At 40.7% G+C, this 24724-nt stretch overlaps 1 protein-coding gene across 6 annotated transcripts in view; it reads left to right on the top strand.

The window, feature by feature from the left end:
• Positions 1 to 21710, top strand: part of trappc6bl (trafficking protein particle complex subunit 6B, like) — a 47389-nt gene extending 25679 nt beyond the window's left edge. For 4 of the 6 annotated variants that reach the window (XM_079531990.1, XM_079531989.1, XM_079531988.1 and 1 more), the window contains exons 5-7: positions 5279 to 5362; positions 7026 to 7119; positions 18837 to 21710. In XM_079531990.1, the coding sequence (XP_079388116.1) occupies positions 5279 to 5362; positions 7026 to 7119; positions 18837 to 18868 (210 nt within the window). In that variant the 3' untranslated portion in view covers positions 18869 to 21710. The remainder of the gene's footprint in view (positions 1 to 5278; positions 5363 to 7025; positions 7120 to 18836) is intronic. The other 2 variants (XR_013789479.1, XR_013789480.1) reach the window with 2 other exon arrangements.
• The last annotated feature ends 3014 nt before the right edge of the window (positions 21711 to 24724 follow it).

Below are 24724 nucleotides of genomic sequence, written 5' to 3'. Positions count from 1 at the left end.
GTGAACTAGGACAGAGGGAGCCCTACTGATTTACAGAGAAGAGTAAACTAGGACAGAGGGAGCCCTACTGATTTACAGAGAAGAGTGAACTAGGACAGAGGGAGCCCTACTGATTTACAGAGAAGAGTGAACTAGGACAGAGGGAGCCCTACTGATAGAAGAGTGAACTAGGACAGAGGGAGCCCTACTGATTTACAGAGAAGAGTGAACTAGGACAGAGGGAGCCCTACTGATTTACAGAGAAGAGTGAACTAGGACAGAGGGAGCCCTACTGATTTACAGAGAAGAGTGAACTAGGACAGAGGGAGCCCTACTGATTTACAGAGAAGAGTAAACTAGGACAGAGGTAGCCCTACTGATTTACAGAGAAGAGTGAACTAGGACAGAGGGAGCCCTACTGATTTACAGAGAAGAGTGAACTAGGACAGAGGGAGCCCTACTGATTTACAGAGAAGAGTGAACTAGGACAGAGGGAGCCCTACTGATTTACAGAGAAGAGTGAACTAGGACAGAGGGAGCCCTACTGAGAGAAGAGTGAACTAGGACAGAGGGAGCCCTACTGATTTACAGAGAAGAGTGAACTAGGACAGAGGGAGCCCTACTGATTTACAGAGAAGAGTGAACTAGGGCAGAGGGAGCCCTACTGATTTACAGAGAAGAGTAAACTAGGACAGAGGGAGCCCTATTGATAGAAGAGTGAACTAGGACAGAGGGAGCCCTACTGATTTACAGAGAAGAGTAAACTAGGACAGAGGGAGCCCTACTGATTTACAGAGAAGAGTGAACTAGGACAGAGGGAGCCCTACTGATAGAAGAGTGAACTAGGACAGAGGGAGCCCTACTGATTTACAGAGAAGAGTGAACTAGGACAGAGGGAGCCCTACTGATTTACAGAGAAGAGTAAACTAGGACAGAGGGAGCCCTACTGATTTACAGAGAAGAGTGAACTAGGACAGAGGGAGCCCTACTGATTTACAGAGAAGAGTGAACTAGGACAGAGGGAGCCCTACTGATAGAAGAGTGAACTAGGACAGAGGGAGCCCTACTGATTTACAGAGAAGAGTGAACTAGGACAGAGGGAGCCCTACTGATTTACAGAGAAGAGTGAACTAGGACAGAGGGAGCCCTACTGATTTACAGAGAAGAGTGAACTAGGACAGAGGGAGCCCTACTGAGAGAAGAGTGAACTAGGACAGAGGGAGCCCTACTGATTTACAGAGAAGAGTGAACTAGGACAGAGGGAGCCCTACTGATTTACAGAGAAGAGTGAACTAGGACAGAGGGAGCCCTACTGATTTACAGAGAAGAGTGAACTAGGACAGAGGGAGCCCTACTGATTTACAGAGAAGAGTAAACTAGGACAGAGGGAGCCCTACTGATTTACAGAGAAGAGTAAACTAGGACAGAGGGAGCCCTACTGATTTACAGAGAAGAGTGAACTAGGACAGAGGGAGCCCTACTGATTTACAGAGAAGAGTGAACTAGGACAGAGGGAGCCCTACTGATTTACAGAGAAGAGTAAACTAGGACAGAGGGAGCCCTACTGATTTACAGAGAAGAGTGAACTAGGACAGAGGGAGCCCTACTGATTTACAGAGAAGAGTGAACTAGGACAGAGGGAGCCCTACTGATTTACAGAGAAGAGTGAACTAGGACAGAGGGAGCCCTACTGAGAGAAGAGTGAACTAGGACAGAGGGAGCCCTACTGATTTACAGAGAAGAGTGAACTAGGACAGAGGGAGCCCTACTGATTTACAGAGAAGAGTGAACTAGGGCAGAGGGAGCCCTACTGATTTACAGAGAAGAGTAAACTAGGACAGAGGGAGCCCTATTGATAGAAGAGTGAACTAGGACAGAGGGAGCCCTACTGATTTACAGAGAAGAGTAAACTAGGACAGAGGGAGCCCTACTGATTTACAGAGAAGAGTGAACTAGGACAGAGGGAGCCCTACTGATAGAAGAGTGAACTAGGACAGAGGGAGCCCTACTGATTTACAGAGAAGAGTGAACTAGGACAGAGGGAGCCCTACTGATTTACAGAGAAGAGTAAACTAGGACAGAGGGAGCCCTACTGATTTACAGAGAAGAGTGAACTAGGACAGAGGGAGCCCTACTGATTTACAGAGAAGAGTGAACTAGGACAGAGGGAGCCCTACTGATAGAAGAGTGAACTAGGACAGAGGGAGCCCTACTGATTTACAGAGAAGAGTGAACTAGGACAGAGGGAGCCCTACTGATTTACAGAGAAGAGTGAACTAGGACAGAGGGAGCCCTACTGATTTACAGAGAAGAGTGAACTAGGACAGAGGGAGCCCTACTGAGAGAAGAGTGAACTAGGACAGAGGGAGCCCTACTGATTTACAGAGAAGAGTGAACTAGGACAGAGGGAGCCCTACTGATTTACAGAGAAGAGTGAACTAGGACAGAGGGAGCCCTACTGATTTACAGAGAAGAGTGAACTAGGACAGAGGGAGCCCTACTGATTTACAGAGAAGAGTAAACTAGGACAGAGGGAGCCCTACTGATTTACAGAGAAGAGTAAACTAGGACAGAGGGAGCCCTACTGATTTACAGAGAAGAGTGAACTAGGACAGAGGGAGCCCTACTGATTTACAGAGAAGAGTGAACTAGGACAGAGGGAGCCCTACTGATTTACAGAGAAGAGTGAACTAGGACAGAGGGAGCCCTACTGATTTACAGAGAAGAGTGAACTAGGACAGAGGGAGCCCTACTGATAGAAGAGGGAACTAGGACAGAGGGAGCCCTACTGATTTACAGAGAAGAGTGAACTAGGACAGAGGGAGCCCTACTGCTAGAAGAGTGAACTAGGACAGAGGGAGCCCTACTGATTTACAGAGAAGAGTGAACTAGGACAGAGGGAGCCCTACTGAGAGAAGAGTGAACTAGGACAGAGGGAGCCCTACTGATTTACAGAGAAGAGTGAACTAGGACAGAGGGAGCCCTACTGATTTACAGAGAAGAGTGAACTAGGACAGAGGGAGCCCTACTGAGAGAAGAGTGAACTAGGACAGAGGGAGCCCTACTGATTTACAGAGAAGAGTGAACTAGGACAGAGGGAGCCCTACTGAGAGAAGAGTGAACTAGGACAGAGGGAGCCCTACTGATTTACAGAGAAGAGTGAACTAGGACAGAGGGAGCCCTACTGATTTACAGAGAAGAGTGAACTAGGACAGAGGGAGCCCTACTGATTTACAGAGAAGAGTAAACTAGGACAGAGGGAGCCCTACTGATTTACAGAGAAGAGTGAACTAGGACAGAGGGAGCCCTACTGATAGAAAGAAGAGTGAACTAGGACAGAGGGAGCCCTACTGATTTACAGAGAAGAGTGAACTAGGACAGAGGGAGCCCTACTGAGAGAATAGTGAACTAGGGCAGAGGGAGCCCTACTGAGAGAAGAGTGAACTAGGACAGAGGGAGCCCTACTGATTTACAGAGAAGAGTGAACTAGGACAGAGGGAGCCCTACTGAGAGAAGGACAGAGGGAGCCCTACTGATTTACAGAGAAGAGTGAACTAGGACAGAGGGAGCCCTACTGATTTACAGAGAAGAGTGAACTAGGACAGAGGGAGCCCTACTGATAGAAGAGGGAACTAGGACAGAGGGAGCCCTACTGATTTACAGAGAAGAGTGAACTAGGACAGAGGGAGCCCTACTGCTAGAAGAGTGAACTAGGACAGAGGGAGCCCTACTGATTTACAGAGAAGAGTGAACTAGGACAGAGGGAGCCCTACTGAGAGAAGAGTGAACTAGGACAGAGGGAGCCCTACTGATTTACAGAGAAGAGTGAACTAGGACAGAGGGAGCCCTACTGATTTACAGAGAAGAGTGAACTAGGACAGAGGGAGCCCTACTGAGAGAAGAGTGAACTAGGACAGAGGGAGCCCTACTGATTTACAGAGAAGAGTGAACTAGGACAGAGGGAGCCCTACTGAGAGAAGAGTGAACTAGGACAGAGGGAGCCCTACTGATTTACAGAGAAGAGTGAACTAGGACAGAGGGAGCCCTACTGATTTACAGAGAAGAGTGAACTAGGACAGAGGGAGCCCTACTGATTTACAGAGAAGAGTAAACTAGGACAGAGGGAGCCCTACTGATTTACAGAGAAGAGTGAACTAGGACAGAGGGAGCCCTACTGAGAGAATAGTGAACTAGGGCAGAGGGAGCCCTACTGAGAGAAGAGTGAACTAGGACAGAGGGAGCCCTACTGATTTACAGAGAAGAGTGAACTAGGACAGAGGGAGCCCTACTGAGAGAAGAGTGAACTAGGACAGAGGGAGCCCTACTGATTTATAGAGAAGAGTGAACTAGGACAGAGGGAGCCCTACTGATTTACAGAGAAGAGTGAACTAGGACAGAGGGAGCCCTACTGATTTACAGAGAAGAGTGAACTAGGACAGAGGGAGCCCTACTGATTTACAGAGAAGAGTGAACTAGGACAGAGGACAACAGGTTTACTCTCCTAACTAGTCCATGTCGTTCAACAGGGCACGTACGTCCTCCAGGACAATAGGTTTACTCTCCTAATTAGTCCATGTCGTTCAACAGGGCACGTAGTCCTCCAGGACAACGGGTTTACTCTCCTAACTAGTCCATGTCGTCCTACAGGGCACGTACGTCCTCCAGGACAATAGGTTTACTCTCCTAATTAGTCCATGTCGTTCAACAGGGCACGTAGTCCTCCAGGACAATAGGTTTACTCTCCTAATTAATCTATGCCGTTCAACAGGACAATATGTTTACTCTCCTAACTAACCCATGTCGTCCTACAGGGCACGTACGTCCTCCAGGACAACAGGTTTACTCTCCTAACTAACCCATGTCGTCCTACAGGGCACGTACGTCCTCCAGGACAACAGGTTTACTCTCCTAACTAACCCATGTCGTCCTACAGGGCACGTACGTCCTCCAGGACAACAGGTTTACTCTCCTAACTAATCCATGTCGTCCTACAGGGCACGTACGTCCTCCAGGACAACAGGTTTACTCTCCTAACTAACCCATGTCGTCCTACAGGGCACGTACGTCCTCCAGGACAATAGGTTTACTCGCCTAACTAACCCATGTCGTCCTACAGGGCACGTACGTCCTCCAGGACAATAGGTTTACTCTCCTAACTAATCCATGTCGTCCAACAGGGCACGTACGTCCTCCAGGACAACAGGTTTACTCTCCTAACTAACCCATGTCGTCCTACAGGGCACGTACGTCCTCCAGGACAATAGGTTTACTCTCCTAACTAACCCATGTCGTCCTACAGGGCACGTACGTCCTCCAGGACAACAGGTTTACTCTCCTAACTCAGCTGTCGAGTGGAAAGCAGTACATGGAAGATGCCCCTAAGGTGAGAAAATCAATACGGAATAACAATGATTAAAGGAGAATGCTAGAAGGCTTTCTTACCTTTCTTTGTAGTCGTTACGTCCCCACCAAAGAGGTCCAGGTGTTTTTTTTGTACAAAAACTCCTTTTTGGCTATTTCCCCTACCATAAGCCCTCAATGAATTGCATTGAATGGGGCTATGGGGTGTTGTGCTAATTCGCTTATTTCCATCTAAATAAGTAGTAAAGTGTGCCGCTTGGGATATTATTTACATTATGAAGAGAGGATATATACAAAAAAATCACACCGTGTGAACTGAGTGGTGTAAGGTCTTATATAGACTGATCAGCTGTGGTCTGACGTAATGTCTGACGTAATGAAATCAGCATCAACCAATCGGCATCAACCATGCTCATTGTTTGGTACGAACAGACGGACAGACAGACACGTAAACTAACAAAGCCAGTTGTAGGAGTGGTTTACACCACTCAAAAATAATGTTCTCCATTACTGAATGTGTTATTCTCTGTTCTCCATTACTGAATGTGTTATTCTCTGTTCTCCATTACTGAATGTGTTATTCTCTGTTCTCCATTACTGAATGTGTTATTCTCTGTTCTCCATTACTGAATGTGTTATTCTTTGTACTGAATGTGTTATTCTCTGTTCTCCATTACTGAATGTGTTATTCTCTGTTCTCCATTACTGAATGTGTTATTCTCTGTTCTCCATTACTGAATGTGTTATTCTCTGTTCTCCATTACTGAATGTGTTATTATCTGTTCTCCATTACTGAATGTGTTATTCTTTGTACTGAATGTGTTATTCTTTGTACTGAATGTGTTATTCTTTGTACTGAATGTGTTATTCTTTGTACTGCATGTGTTATTCTTTGTACTGAATGTGTTATTCTCTGTTCTCCATTACTGAATGTGTTATTCTTTGTACTGAATGTGTTATTCTCTGTTCTCCATTACTGAATGTGTTATTCTTTGTACTGAATGTGTTATTATCTGTTCTCCATTACTGAATGTGTTATTCTTTGTACTGAATGTGTTATTCTCTGTTCTCCATTACTGAATGTGTTATTCTTTGTACTGAATGTGTTATTCTTTGTACTGAATGTGTTATTCTTTGTACTGAATGTGTTATTCTTTGTACTGAATGTGTTATTCTTTGTACTGAATGTGTTATTCTTTGTACTGAATGTGTTATTCTTTGTACTGAATGTGTTATTCTTTGTACTGAATGTGTTATTCTTTGTGCTCCATTACTGAATGCCAAATTGACTGTTTGCTGTGGACGTAAATTCCTTTCTTCGTAACATTTCTATTCTTACATTTGAATACTATTTTGGGTCAGGTTACTCGGGTAGCTCCAAAATAATAGATAACACTGGACAGAGTGAAACATATGAAGATGTGAATACATTATCTCTACTAGCCTCTTTGAGAACTTGTGCTGATGTGCTGTGTGTGTGCGTGCGTGTGTGTGTGTGTGCGTGTGTGTGTGTGTGTGTGTGTGTGTGTGTGTGTGTGTGTGTGTGTGTGTGTGTGTGTGTGTGTGTGTGTGTGTGTGTGTGTGTGTGTGTGTGTGTGTGTGTGTGTGTGTGTGTGTGTGTGTGTGTGTGTGTGTGTGTGTGTGTGTGTGTGTGTGTGTGTGTGTGTGTGTGTGTGCGTGTGCAGTACCTGGCCTATTCCTGTGGCATGGTCCGAGGCGCTCTGTGTAACCTGGGTCTGGACAGTGTGGTGACGGCTGAGGTCTCCCTCATGCCATCATGTAAGTATTACATCATTCATTATTATTATAATTACACATTTTTACCTGGGATCAGATTCTAAAATTGTCTGTTTGAAAAGATTTCTGAAAAAGCTGTTTCTATGTCAGTCGTTCTTCGATTTTTCAAAAATAGCAGACCTACAAGCTCGTAGCGTGCCATGAGCTTGTAGATCTGCTATTTTTCAATAGCTAAAGCATAACATAATGCTAACACCAAAAGGGGTTCCCGCCCAGAATGGGTTACTGTACTGTGTTACTGTACTGTATACTGTACTGTGTTACTGTACTGTATACTGTACTGTGTTACTGTACTGTATACTACAATTTTACAATTTAGGCATTTAGCAGACGCTCTTAATCCAGAGCGACTTACATTAAGCAATAACAAAAGCATGGCATACATCACATATATGTTATCATTTATGATTCATGTTATCATGAATCATAAATTAAGAACGTAACAGTGGAGTATCTGTTAACTATACATACTATATAATATATTATACATGTGTACTATAAAGTGCTATGACTACATAAAGTGCAATTCTAGAGCTGTCTACGTAACAAGCTATAAGTCTGTTTAAAATACTATCTAAGTCTACATAATGTGCTATCTAAGGGGCTAGGCTAGGGCAAGTGCTACGGGCCATGGTGGAGTCTGAAGAGGTGGGTTTTCAGACTACGGCGGAAGATTGGGAGTGAGGCTGCAGTTCTGACTGTGATGGGAAGTGCATTCCATAGTTTTGGAGCCAGAAGGGAGAAGAGTTTGGGACGTGTGGAGCGTTGTCCCGGCGTTTTTAGTGAAGGTACCTCCAGCTTCCCTGCGTTGGCTGATCTGAGTGCGCGGGAGGGTTTGTAGGGTACGATCATACTTGTGAGATATGGGGGGGCCATGCCTTTGGTTGCTTTGAATGCCAGCATCAGAGTTTTGTATTCTGTGCGGGCAGCGACCGGGAGCCAATGGAGGGAGTGGAGAAGGGGGGTGACGTGTGAGAATTTTGGCTGGTTGAAGACCAAGCGGGCTGCGGCATTTTGGATCAGTTGGAGGGGCTTAAGTGCACATGCCGGTAGGCCAGTAAGGAGGGAGTTACAATAGTCAAGTTTTGACAAGACTGTTGTCTGGATTAGGAGCTGGGCTGACTCCTGGGTGAGGAACGGTCTAATTCGTCGTATGTTGTAGAGTGTAAACCTACAGGATCTAGTGACAGCTGTGATGTGTGTTTTGAACGAGAGCTGACTGTCCAGGACAACACCAAGGTTCCTGGCTGTCGGGACAGACTTTACCAGGGCGTTGTCTACGGAGATAGTTAGCTCCCGCATAGGGCAGGACTTAGCTGGGAAGAACAGAAGCTCAGTCTTGTCTGGGTTCAGCTTGAGGTGGTTGGAAGACATCCACTGTGAGATGTCAGCTAGGCATGCAGTGATGCGCTCTTCTACCTGGGTGGCAGAGGGGGGGAAGGATAGAAACAGTTGTGTGTCATCGGCATAGCAGTGATAGGATATATTGTGAGCAGAGATGATGGTGCCAAGGGATTTAGTGTACAGTGAGAAGAGGAGGGGACCAAGTACAGATCCCTGTGGGACCCCAGTTTGGAGGGTGCGGGGGGATGATAGCAAACCTTTCCAAGAAACCTGGTAAGTCCGGTCAGAGAGGTAGGAGGAGAACCACTTCAGCGCCGTCCCGCCGATGCCTAGATCAGCTAGGGTGCCTAGGAGCAGCTGGTGGTTCACTGTGTCAACTGTACTGTTACTGTACTGTATACTGTACTGTGTTACTGTACTGCATACTGTACTGTATACTGTACTGTGTTACTGTACTGTATACTGTACTGTATACTGTACTGTATACTGTACTGTGTTACTGTACTGTATACTGTACTGTATACTGTACTGTGTTACTGTACTGTATACTGTACTGTATACTGTACTGTATACTGTACTGCATACTGTACTGTGTTACTGTACTGCATACTGTACTGTATACTGTACTGCATACTGTACTGTATACTGTACTGTGTTACTGTACTGTGTTACTGTACTGTATACTGTACTGTATACTGTACTGTATACTGTACTGTGTTACTGTACTGTATACTGTACTGTATACTGTACACTGTACTGTGTTACTGTACTGTATACTGTACTGTATACTGTACTGTGTTACTGTACTGTATACTGTACTGTATACTGTACTGTATACTGTACTGTGTTACTGTACTGTGTTACTGTACTGTGTTACTGTACTGTGTTACTGTACTGTATACTGTACTGTGTTACTGTACTGTATACTGTACTGTATACTGTACTGTGTTACTGTACTGTATACTGTACTGTGTTACTGTACTGTATACTGTACTGTATACTGTACTGTGTTACTGTACTGTATACTGTACTGTATACTGTACTGTGTTACTGTACTGTATACTGTACTGTATACTGTACTGTATACTGTACTGTGTTACTGTACTGTATACTGTACTGTATACTGTACTGTATACTGTACTGTATACTGTACTGTGTTACTGTACTGTATACTGTACTGTGTTACTGTACTGTATACTGTACTGTATACTGTACTGTATACTGTACTGTGTTACTGTACTGCATACTGTACTGTATACTGTACTGTGTTACTGTACTGTGTTACTGTACTGTATACTGTACTGTGTTACTGTACTGTATACTGTACTGTATACTGTACTGTATACTGTACTGTATACTGTACTGTGTTACTGTACTGCATACTGTACTGTATACTGTACTGTATACTGTACTGCATACTGTACTGTATACTGTACTGTATACTGTACTGTATACTGTACTGTATACTGTACTGTATACTGTACTGTGTTACTGTACTGTGTTACTGTACTGCATACTGTACTGTATACTGTACTGTGTTACTGTACTGTATACTGTACTGTATACTGTACTGTGTTACTGTACTGTATACTGTACTGTATACTGTACTGCATACTGTACTGTATACTGTACTGTGTTACTGTACTGCATACTGTACTGTATACTGTACTGTGTTACTGTACTGTGTTACTGTACTGCATACTGTACTGTATACTGTACTGTGTTACTGTACTGTGTTACTGTACTGTATACTGTACTGTATACTGTACTGCATACTGTACTGTATACTGTACTGTATACTGTACTGCATACTGTACTGTATACTGTACTGTGTTACTGTACTGTATACTGTACTGTATACTGTACTGTGTTACTGTACTGTGTTACTGTACTGCATACTGTACTGTATACTGTACTGCATACTGTACTGTGTTACTGTACTGTGTTACTGTACTGTGTTACTGTACTGTATACTGTACTGTGTTACTGTACTGTATACTGTACTGTATACTGTACTGCATACTGTACTGTGTTACTGTACTGTATACTGTACTGTGTTACTGTACTGTGTTACTGTACTGTGTTACTGTACTGTATACTGTACTGTGTACTGTACTGCATACTGTACTGTATACTGTACTGTGTTACTGTACTGTATACTGTACTGTGTACTGTACTGTATACTGTACTGTGTTACTGTACTGTATACTGTACTGTATACTGTACTGCATACTGTACTGTATACTGTACTGTGTTACTGTACTGTGTTACTGTACTGCATACTGTACTGTATACTGTACTGTGTTACTGTACTGTGTTACTGTACTGTATACTGTACTGTATACTGTACTGTATACTGTACTGTATACTGTACTGCATACTGTACTGTATACCTGTACTGTGTTACTGTACTGTGTTACTGTACTGTATACTGTACTGTATACTGTACTGCATACTGTACTGTATACTGTACTGTATACTGTACTGCATACTGTACTGTGTTACTGTACTGTATACTGTACTGAGTTACTGTACTGTGTTACTGTACTGTATACTGTACTGTGTTACTGTACTGTGTTACTGTACTGCATACTGTACTGTATACTGTACTGTATACTGTACTGTGTTACTGTACTGTATACTGTACTGCATACTGTACTGTATACTGTACTGTGTTACTGTACTGTATACTGTACTGTATACTGTACTGTGTTACTGTACTGTGTTACTGTACTGCATACTGTACTGTATACTGTACTGCATACTGTACTGTGTTACTGTACTGTGTTACTGTACTGTATACTGTACTGTATACTGTACTGCATACTGTACTGTGTTACTGTACTGTATACTGTACTGTTTACTGTACTGTGTTACTGTACTGTGTTACTGTACTGTATACTGTACTGTATACTGTACTGTGTTACTGTACTGTGTTACTGTACTGTGTTACTGTACTGTATACTGTACTGTGTTACTGTACTGTATACTGTACTGTATACTGTACTGTATACTGTACTGTGTTACTGTACTGTATACTGTACTGTATACTGTACTGTATACTGTACTGTGTTACTGTACTGTTACTGTACTGTATACTGTACTGTACTGTTACTGTACTGTGTTACTGTACTGTATACTGTACTGTATACTGTACTGTGTTACTGTACTGTGTTACTGTACTGGTATACTGTACTGTATACTGTACTGTATACTGTACTGTATACTGTACTGTGTTACTGTACTGTATACTGTTACTGTATACTGTACTGTATACTGTACTGTATACTGTACTGTATACTGTACTGTATACTGTACTGTGTTACTGTACTGTATACTGTACTGTATACTGTACTGTATACTGTACTGTATACTGTACTGTGTTACTGTACTGTGTTACTGTACTGTATACTGTACTGTGTTACTGTACTGTGTTACTGTACTGTGTTACTGTACTGTATACTGTACTGTATACTGTACTGTATACTGTACTGTATACTGTACTGTGTTACTGTACTGTGTTACTGTACTGTATACTGTACTGTATACTGTACTGTGTTACTGTACTGTACTGTACTGTACTGTACTGTATACTGTACTGTGTTACTGTACTGTGTTACTGTACTGTATACTGTACTGTGTTACTGTACTGTATACTGTACTGTATACTGTACTGTATACTGTACTGTTACTGTACTGTTTACTGTACTGTTACTGTACTTACTGTACTGTATACTGTACTGTGTTACTGTACTGTTACTGTACTGTATACTGTACTGTATACTGTACTGTATACTGTACTGTGTTACTGTACTGTGTTACTGTACTGTGTTACTGTACTGTGTTACTGTACTGTATACTGTACTGTATACTGTACTGCATACTGTACTGTGTTACTGTACTGTGTTACTGTACTGTGTTACTGTACTGTATACTGTACTGTATACTGTACTGTGTTACTGTACTGTACTGTACTGTATACTGTACTGTATACTGTACTGTGTTACTGTACTGTGTTACTGTACTGTGTTACTGTACTGTGTTACTGTACTGTATACTGTACTGCATACTGTACTGTGTTACTGTACTGTGTTACTGTACTGTGTTACTGTACTGTATACTGTACTGTATACTGTACTGCATACTGTACTGTGTTACTGTACTGCATACTGTACTGTATACTGTACTGTATACTGTACTGTGTTACTGTACTGTATACTGTACTGTATACTGTACTGTGTTACTGTACTGTACTGTACTGTACTGTACTGTATACTGTACTGTGTTACTGTACTGTGTTACTGTACTGTGTTACTGTACTGTGTTACTGTACTGTATACTGTACTGTATACTGTACTGTGTTACTGTACTGTGTTACTGTACTGTGTTACTGTACTGTATACTGTACTGTATACTGTACTGTGTTACTGTACTGCATACTGTACTGTATACTGTACTGTGTTACTGTACTGTATACTGTACTGTGTTACTGTACTGCATACTGTACTGTATACTGTACTGTATACTGTACTGTGTTACTGTACTGTGTTACTGTACTGTATACTGTACTGTACTGTATACTGTACTGCATACTGTACTGTGTTACTGTACTGTATACTGTACTGTGTTACTGTACTGTGTTACTGTACTGTATACTGTACTGTGTTACTGTACTGTATACTGTACTGTATACTGTACTGTATACTGTACTGTATACTGTACTGTGTTACTGTACTGTATACTGTACTGTGTACTGTACTGCGTACTGTACTGTGTTACTGTACTGTGTTACTGTACTGTATACTGTACTGTATACTGTACTGTATACTGTACTGTGTTACTGTACTGTGTTACTGTACTGTATACTGTACTGTATACTGTACTGTATACTGTACTGTGTTACTGTACTGTATACTGTACTGTACTGTGTTACTGTACTGCGTACTGTACTGCGTACTGTACTGTGTTACTGTACTGTGTTACTGTACTGTATACTGTACTGTATACTGTACTGTATACTGTACTGTATACTGTACTGTGTTACTGTACTGTATACTGTACTGTGTTACTGTACTGTATACTGTACTGTATACTGTACTGTGTTACTGTACTGTACTGTACTGTATACTGTACTGTATACTGTACTGTATACTGTACTGTGTTACTGTACTGTATACTGTACTGTGTTACTGTACTGTATACTGTACTGTATACTGTACTGTGTTACTGTACTGTACTGTACTGTACTGTATACTGTACTGTATACTGTACTGTATACTGTACTGTATACTGTACTGTATACTGTACTGTATACTGTACTGTGTTACTGTACTGTGTACTGTACTGTGTACTGTACTGTGTACTGTACTGTGTTACTGTACTGCGTACTGTACTGTGTTACTGTACTGTGTTACTGTACTGTATACTGTACTGTATACTGTACTGTGTTACTGTACTGTGTACTGTACTGTGTTACTGTACTGAGTACTGTACTGTGTTACTGTACTGTGTTACTGTACTGTATACTGTACTGTATACTGTACTGTGTTACTGTACTGTATACTGTACTGTATACTGTACTGTGTTACTGTACTGTATACTGTACTGTACTGTGTTACTGTACTGCGTACTGTACTGGTACTGTACTGTGTTACTGTACTGTATACTGTACTGTATACTGTACTGTATACTGTACTGTATACTGTACTGTGTTACTGTACTGTATGCTGTACTGTGTTACTGTACTGTATACTGTACTGTGTTACTGTACTGTATACTGTACTGTATACTGTACTGTATACTGTACTGTATACTGTACTGTGTTACTGTACTGTATGCTGTACTGTGTTACTGTACTGTATACTGTACTGTGTTACTGTACTGTATACTGTACTGTATACTGTACTGTATACTGTACTGTATACTGTACTGTATACTGTACTGTGTTACTGTACTGTATGCTGTACTGTGTTACTGTACTGTATACTGTACTGTATACTGTACTGTGTTACTGTACTGTACTGTATACTGTACTGTATACTGTACTGTATACTGTACTGTGTTACTGTACTGTATACTGTACTGTGTTACTGTACTGTATACTGTACTGTATACTGTACTGTGTTACTGTACTGTACTGTACTGTATACTGTACTGTATACTGTACTGTGTTACTGTACTGTGTTACTGTACTGTGTTACTGTACTGTATACTGTACTGTACTGTATACTGTACTGTACTGTACTGTATACTGTACTGTACTGTATACTGTACTGTACTGTATACTGTACTGTACTGTATACTGTACTGTACTGTATACTGTACTGTATACTGTACTGTGTTACTATACTGTGTTACTGTACTGTGTTACTGTACTGTGTTACTGTACTGTATACTGTACTGTACTGTATACTGTACTGTACTGTACTGTATACTGTACTGTACTGTACTGTATACTGTACTGTACTGTATACTGTACTGTACTGTGTACTGTACTGTACTGTATACTGTACTGTACTGCATACTGTACTGTACTGTATACTGTACTGTACTGCATACTGTACTGTATACTGTACTGTGTTACTGTACTGTGTTACTGTACTGTGTTACTGTACTGTGTTACTGTACTGTACTGTATACTGTACTGTGTTACTGTACTGTATACTGTACTGTACTGTGTTACTGTACTGTGTTACTGTACTGTATACTGTACTGTACTGTATACTGTACTGTACTGTACTGTACTGTGTTACTGTACTGTATACTGTACTGTACTGTGTTACTGTACTGTGTTACTGTACTGTGTTACTGTACTGTACTGTATACTGTACTGTGTTACTGTACTGTATACTGTACTGTACTGTGTTACTGTACTGTGTTACTGTACTGTATACTGTACTGTACTGTATACTGTACTGTACTGTACTGTATACTGTACTGTACTGTATACTGTACTGTGTTACTGTACTGTGTTACTGTACTGTATACTGTACTGTATACTGTACTGCATACTGTACTGTGTTACTGTACTGCATACTGTACTGTATACTGTACTGTGTTACTGTACTGCATACTGTACTGTATACTGTACTGTGTTACTGTACTGTGTTACTGTACTGTGTTACTGTACTGTATACTGTACTGTATACTGTACTGCATACTGTACTGTGTTACTGTACTGCATACTGTACTGTATACTGTACTGTGTTACTGTACTGTGTTACTGTACTGTGTTACTGTACTGTATACTGTACTGTATACTGTACTGTGTTACTGTACTGTGTTACTGTACTGTGTTACTGTACTGTATACTGTACTGTATACTGTACTGTGTTACTGTACTGCATACTGTACTGTATACTGTACTGTGTTACTGTACTGTGTTACTGTACTGCATACTGTACTGTGTTACTGTACTGTATACTGTACTGTATACTGTACTGTATACTGTACTGTATACTGTACTGTGTTACTGTACTGCATACTGTACTGTATACTGTACTGTGTTACTGTACTGTGTTACTGTACTGTGTTACTGTACTGTATACTGTACTGTATACTGTACTGTGTTACTGTACTGTGTTACTGTACTGTGTTACTGTACTGTATACTGTACTGTATACTGTACTGTGTTACTGTACTGCATACTGTACTGTATACTGTACTGTGTTACTGTACTGTGTTACTGTACTGCATACTGTACTGTGTTACTGTACTGTATACTGTACTGTATACTGTACTGTATACTGTACTGCATACTGTACTGTATACTGTACTGTGTTACTGTACTGTGTTACTGTACTGTATACTGTACTGTATACTGTACTGTACTGTATACTGTACTGCATACTGTACTGTGTTACTGTACTGTATACTGTACTGTGTTACTGTACTGTGTTACTGTACTGTATACTGTACTGTATACTGTAATGTGTTACTGTACTGTATACTGTACTGCGTATTGTACTGTGTTACTGTACTGTATACTGTACTGTGTTACTGTACTGTATACTGTACTGTATACTGTACTGTATACTGTACTGTATACTGTACTGTGTACTGTACTGTGTACTGTACTGTGTTACTGTACTGTGTTACTGTACTGTATACTGTACTGTGTTACTGTACTGTGTTACTGTACTGTATACTGTACTGTATACTGTACTGTGTTACTGTACTGTGTTACTGTACTGTATACTGTACTGTACTGTGTTACTGTACTGCGTACTGTACTGTGTTACTGTACTGTGTTACTGTACTGTATACTGTACTGTATACTGTACTGTATACTGTACTGTATACTGTACTGCGTACTGTACTGTGTTACTGTACTGTGTTACTGTACTGTATACTGTACTGTATACTGTACTGTATACTGTACTGCGTACTGTACTGTGTTACTGTACTGTTTACTGTACTGTGTTACTGTACTGTATACTGTACTGTATACTGTACTGTGTTACTGTACTGTACTGTACTGTATACTGTACTGTATACTGTACTGTATACTGTACTGTGTTACTGTACTGTATACTGTACTGTGTTACTGTACTGTACTGTATACTGTACTGTATACTGTACTGTATACTGTACTGTGTTACTGTACTGTGTTACTGTACTGTACTGTACTGTATACTGTACTGTATACTGTACTGTATACTGTACTGTGTTACTGTACTGTATACTGTACTGTGTTACTGTACTGTACTGTACTGTATACTGTACTGTATACTGTACTGTATACTGTACTGTGTTACTGTACTGTATACTGTACTGTGTTACTGTACTGTATACTGTACTGTATACTGTACTGTGTTACTGTACTGTACTGTACTGTATACTGTACTGTATACTGTACTGTGTTACTGTACTGTGTTACTGTACTGTGTTACTGTACTGTGTTACTGTACTGTACTGTATACTGTACTGTACTGTATACTGTACTGTACTGTACTGTACTGTATACTGTACTGTACTGTATACTGTACTGTACTGTATACTGTACTGTACTGTATACTGTACTGTACTGTATACTGTACTGTATACTGTACTGTGTTACTGTACTGTGTTACTGTACTGTGTTACTGTACTGTGTTACTGTACTGTGTTACTGTACTGTACTGTATACTGTACTGTACTGTGTTACTGTACTGTATACTGTACTGTACTGTATACTGTACTGTACTGTACTGTATACTGTACTGTACTGTATACTGTACTGTACTGTGTACTGTACTGTACTGTATACTGTACTGTACTGTATACTGTACTGTACTGTATACTGTACTGTACTGTATACTGTACTGTATACTGTACTGTGTTACTGTACTGTGTTACTGTACTGTGTTACTGTACTGTACTGTATACTGTACTGTGTTACTGTACTGTATACTGTACTGTATACTGTACTGTGTTACTGTACTGTGTTACTGTACTGTATACTGTACTGTATACTGTACTGTATACTGTACTGTGTTACTGTACTGTACTGTACTGTACTGTATACTGTACTGTATACTGTACTGTGTACTGTACTGTACTGTATACTGTACTGTGTACTGTACTGTGTACTGTACTGTACTGTATACTGTACTGTATACTGTATACTGTACTGTATACTGTACTGTGTTACTGTATACTGTACTGTACTGTATACTGTACTGTACTGTACTGTACTGTACTGTACTGTATACTGTACTGTGTTACTATACTGTACTGTACTGTATACTGTACTGTATACTGTACTGTGTTACTGTATACTGTACTGCATACTGTACTGTATACTGTACTGTACTGTGTTACTGTACTGTATACTGTACTGTGTTATGTACAAGTAGAAGTATTTTATTCAAAAGTGAAAAAGTACAAAAGGATTGGCATCAAAACACCAAACGGAAATGTAATTTGTAATTCGTAATGTCCCGACGACTAATCGCGACCATTTGAGTCACTCCAATAGTTCCGGTTTGTCGTCGGACATTATGAATTATGAATTAATTAATGAATTGTCAATGAATCGTCAAGTCAAATGTCATAATCGTGTCAGCCCTATTAACCCATTTTGGGGCGAGAACCCCTTTTGGTGTTTTAAGCATTATGTTATACTTTAGCTGTTGAAAAATAGCAAGCTCATAGCGCAAGCTTGTAGGTCTGCTATTTTTTTTAAATCGTGAAAATGTGGCCTTCTGGGGGTCCCTGGAACAACATATTTTCAGATGGGGCTCGGTCCTTGACATGTTTGAGAACAACTGACACAGAAACATGGGGGTTTTCAGAAAACTGTCCAGATTTAGAAGTCATTTGTAGAATCGTCTACATGGGTTAACATAAAGGTTTCTCTCCATTCCACCCGTCAGGCAAGTTCCAGGTGGTGATCCAGAAACTGTGACCTCTGAACTTTGACCTGTAGGACCAGAGGTAGTCCCTGACCAGCGTACCTGCGTGGAGGAATACTGGACAACTCGCCCCGTGGACAACTCGCCCCGTGGACAACTCGCCCCGTGGACAACTCGCCCCGTGGACAACTCACCCCTCGTCAGTAACTCGCCCCGTGGACAACTCACCCCTCGTCAGTAACTCACCCCGTGGACAACTCAGTCAGATAATCCCCTCATAGTGGGCCCTCGTCAGATAATCCCCTCATAGTGGCCCCTCGTCAGATAATCCCCTCGAGTGGCCCCTCGTCAGATAATCCCCTCATAGTGGCCCCTCGTCAGATAATCCCCACATAGTGGCCCCTCGTCAAATAATCCCCTCATAGTGGCCCCTCGTCAAATAATCCCCACATAGTGGCCCCTCGTCAGATAATCCCCACATAGTGGCCCCTCGTCAGATAATCCCCTCATAGTGGCCCCTCGTCAGATAATCCCCTCATAGTGGCCCCTCGTCAAATAATCCCCTCATAGTGGCCCCTCGTCAGATAATCCCCTCGAGTGGCCCCTCGTCAGATAATCCCCTCGAGTGGCCCCTCGTAAAATAATCCCCTCGAGTGGCCCCTCGTCAAATAATCCCCTCGAGTGGCCCCTCGTCAGATAATCCCCATAGTGGCCCCTCGTCAGATAATCCCCTCGAGTGGCCCCTCGTCAGATAATCCCCTCATAGTGGCCCCTCGTCAGATAATCCCCTCATAGTGGCCCCTCGTCAGATAATCCCCTCGAGTGGCCCCTCATCAGATAATCCCCTCGAGTGGCCCCTCGTCAGATAATCCCCTCGAGTGGCCCCTCGTCAGATAATCCCCTCGAGTGGCCCCTCGTCAGATAATCCCCACATAGTGGCCCCTCGTCAGATAATCCCCTCATAGTGGCCCCTCGTCAGATAATCCCCACATAGTGGCCCCTCGTCAGATAATCCCCTCATAGTGGCCCCTCGTCAGATAATCCCCACATAGTGGCCCCTCGTCAGATAATCCCCACATAGCCTACAACAACTGCTGTGAACAGACTTCGCTGTAGTAGCTTTTCATAAATGATATTTGTACTTTAGTGTTATTCATAGTCTGATTTATCGGTGGTGAGGTGACCACCGCAACTATACAACATGACGTCACTGAGACGTCACCACACCACCGGAGCGGTGGTCACCTCACCACCGGAGCGGTGGTCACCTCACCACCGAAAATCCAGACTATGAATGGGCCTTTAGGCTGTCTGCTGTCGTGAACGTTTATAGTTAAAGATATTCAAAGTCCAGCCTCTCCCAACAACCCCTCACTGGGGAAAGTTCCGGGGGGAAAAGGGGTGAGTTGTCCTGTTACCGCGTAGAGCGCTATGATCTTCACCCTGAACACGGAAGGACAGAGGGACTCCGACACCAGCCCAGTTTCCCAAAGCAGGTCAAAGCAAGGCCAGCACATTGGCCCGTGCTCACCAGCCACTAGAGGACCAGAAACAGGCCTGGTTCTATGCCCGTTGTCCATCTCTACTCTACAGAGGCCCCGCCCCCTTTTACACTGTAACTTTGGTTCTCCAAACTGGTTCCGTTCTAGATTATTGGAATCTTGGTGCTTTAACCCATTCTGTGCGGTAACCCCTTTTGGTGTTTAAAGCATTATGTTGTACTTTAGGTATTGAAGAATAGCAGGTGCCGCGCTATGAGCTTGTAGATGTGCTATTTTAAAAAAATTGTGAAAATGTGGCGCAAACCTTTTGAATATTATATTCTTTCAGAGCGAACGTTTTTTAACTCAAATCTTTGCTCTGGCGGGGGTCCCTGGAACAACATATTTTCAGATGGGGGTCGGCGGCCAATCTTGGGGGTCCTTGACATGAAAATGTTTGAGAACCACTGACACAGAAACATAGCGTTTTTCAGAAAACATGATTTAGAAGACATTTGTAGAATCGTCCTCAGGTCTAAATTGGTTAATAGAAACGGCAGCCATTTTTTGGGTTCCAGTTTCCGAACCAACTTAGCATATAATTTTCAGTGGAAACCCTTTGAATTGGTTCAAAGTTAGGATGGGGGGGGGGGGGGGGTACCGAACCGGTTCAACCCTGGTGGAGAAGGAAGGGGCCACAACAATCCCATTGTCCCAGAGGGTATTGATCTCCTATCCCATTGTCCCAGAGGGCATTTCTGTTCAACACAAGGTTTATTCCACACGGCCCACACACAGAAGATTCTGGGGGTTCTTGACATGAAAAAGGTTGAGAACCAGTGACGGAAACATAGGCGTTTTAACCCTGTGAGAACCACTGACGGAAACATAGGCGTTTTAACCCTGTGAGAACCACTGATGGAAACATAGGCGTTTTAACCCTGTGAGAACCACTGATATAGAAACATAGGCGTTTTAACCCTGTGAGAACCACTGATATAGAAACATAGGGTTTAACCCTGTGAGAACCACTGATATAGAAACATAGGCGTTTTAACCCTGTGAGAACCACTGATATAGAAACATAGGGTTTAACCCTGTGAGAACCACTGACGGAAACATAGGCGTTTTAACCCTGTGAGAACCACTGACGGAAACATAGGCGTTTTCTGAAAACTGTCATGATTTAGAAGACATTTTGGAGAATCTGCTCTCAGGTCTTAAATGGGTTAAACTTAAATGAATGGATGGATGTTCAAATAATGCCTAATGCAACCAGGACCCCCATAACCCTAACCCCTTTATAACTTATTTCAGTGTCATCGCTTGACGTCAGTACATAAATACCAACATGGTATAAACTAAATAAAATAATTCACAACAGAGAAATTAAGTACATAATTATTATGTAATAGTGTAAGTCATATATATTGATAAACATGTATATGCTCTATAATGTATTCTATTCTATATATCATATTATCAATAAAAAATACTTTATATATTTAATATAATACATAATGTATTATTGATAGAGCGTTTGGTCCTCAGGGGCTTCATCAGGTATAATAAATGATAGGGATGTCCCGATCGGACATCCCTATCCCCTTTTGGTGTTAGCATTATGTTATGCTTTAGCTATTGAAAAATAGCAGATCTACAAGCTCATACGAGCTTGTAGGTCTGCTATTTTTGAAAGATCAAAGAACCACTGACAAACACAGCTTTTTCAAAAAAACTGTCAGGATGTAGAAGACATTTTTTGAATCTGATCTCAGGTCAAAATGGTTTAATCAGGACATCCCTAGTATCAATATGATATCCATATAATGGGTTAATCAGGACATCCCTAGTATCAATATGATATCCATATATCATGATATTAATGGGTTAATCAGGACATCCCTAGTATCAATATGATATCCATATATCATGATATTAATGGGTTAATCAGGACATCCCTAGTATCAATATGATATCCATATATCATGATATTAATGGGTTAATCAGGACATCCCTAGTATCAATATGATATCCATATATCATGATATTAGACTGCATACTGGCTGTGATTTGGGATATTATTGTACTGTTGTGATATGTTGGCATGAACGTGTTCTATAAAATATAAATATCGGATCGGGACAAAACGGTATCGGCAGATGCTCGTAAGTTTTGGAGATATGGCTTATAGAGTAATGTATTGCAGAGAAACGGTGAGTTGAGAAAACAGGCTTGAAAGGTTCACTTCTGTGGACTTTAACATTACACCTAGCTACATGTTTAAGCATTTATTTCATATTTACATGTATTTACATTAAACATGTAGCTAGGTGTAATGTTAGAGTCCACAGAAGACATGTAATTATGAAATAAATGCTTAAACATGTAGCTAGGTGTAATGTTAGAGTCCACAGAAGACATGTAAATATGAAATAAATGCTTAAACATGTAGCTAGGTGTAATGTTAGAGTCCATAGAAGACATGTAAATATGAAATAAATGCTCTAACATTACACCTAGCTACATGTTTAAGCATTTATTTCATATTTACATGTCTTCTGTGGACTCTAACATTACACCTAGCTACATGTTTAAGCATTTATTTCATATTTACATGTCTTCTGTGGACTCTAACATTACACCTAGCTACATGTTTAAGCATTTATTTCATATTTACATGTCTTCTGTGGTCTCTAACATTACACCTAGCTACATGTTTAAGCATTTATTTCATATTTACATGTCTTCTAAGGACTAACATTACACCAAGCTACATGTTTAAGCATTTATTTCATATTTACATGTCTTCTGTGGACTAACATTACACCTAGCTACATGTTTAAGCATTTATTTCATATGTACATGTCTTCTATGGACTAACATTACACCTAGCTACATGTTTAAGCATTTATTTCATATTTACATGTCTTCTATGGACTAACATTACACCTAGCTACATGTTTAAGCATTTATTTCATATTTACATGTCTTCTGTGGACTCTAACATTACACCTAGCTACATGTTTAAGCATTTATTTCATATTTACATGTCTTCTATGGACTAACATTACACCTAGCTACATGTTTAAGCATTTATTTCATTTTTACATGTCTTCTGTGGACTCTAACATTACACCTAGCTACATGTTTAAGCATTTATTTCATATTTACATGTCTTCTGTGGACTCTAACATTACACCTAGCTACATGTTTAAGCATTTATTTCATATTTACATGTATTCTGTGGACTCTAACATTACACCTAGCTACATGTTTAAGCATTTATTTAATATTTACATGTCTTCTATGGACTAACATTACACCTAGCTACATGTTTAAGCATTTATTTCATATTTACATGTCTTCTATGGACTAACATTACACCTAGCTACATGTTTAAGCATTTATTTAATATTTACATGTCTTCTATGGACTAACATTACACCTAGCTACATGTTTAAGCATTTATTTCATTTTTACATGTCTTCTGTGGACTCTAACATTACACCTAGCTACATGTTTAAGCATTTATTTCATATTTACATGTCTTCTGTGGACTCTAACATTACACCTAGCTACATGTTTAAGCATTTATTTCATATTTACATGTCTTCTGTGGACTCTAACATTACACCTAGCTACATGTTTAAGCATTTATTTCATATTTACATGTCTTCTATGGACTAACATTACACCTAGCTACATGTTTAAGCATTTATTTAATATTTACATGTCTTCTATGGACTAACATTACACCTAGCTACATGTTTAAGCATTTATTTCATATTTACATGTCTTCTATGGACTAACATTACACCTAGCTACATGTTTAAGCATTTATTTCATATTTACATGTCTTCTATGGACTAACATTACACCTAGCTACATGTTTAAGCATTTATTTCATAATTACATGTCTTCTGTGGACTCTAACATTACACCTAGCTACATGTTTAAGCATTTATTTCATATTTACATGTCTTCTGTGGACTCTAACATTACACCTAGCTACATGTTTAAGCATTTATTTCATATTTACATGTCTTCTGTGGACTCTAACATTACACCTAGCTACATGTTTAAGCATTTATTTCATATTTACATGTCTTCTATGGACTAACATTACACCTAGCTACATGTTTAAGCATTTATTTCATTTTTACATGTCTTCTGTGGACTAACATTACACCTAGCTACATGTTTAAGCATTTATTTCATATTTACATGTCTTCTATGGACTAACATTACACCTAGCTACATGTTTAAGCATTTATTTCATATTTACATGTCTTCTATGGACTAACATTACACCTAGCTACATGTTTAAGCATTTATTTCATATTTACATGTCTTCTATGGACTAACATTACACCTAGCTACATGTTTAAGCATTTATTTAATATTTACATGTCTTATATGGACTAA

This window comes from Electrona antarctica (assembly GCF_951216825.1).
Source record: "Electrona antarctica genome assembly, contig: scaffold_128, whole genome shotgun sequence".
Taxonomy (NCBI): Eukaryota; Metazoa; Chordata; class Actinopteri; order Myctophiformes; family Myctophidae; genus Electrona; species Electrona antarctica.
The sequence above is the reverse complement of the archived record's forward strand: the minus strand, read 5'-3'. Positions and strand labels throughout refer to the sequence as shown.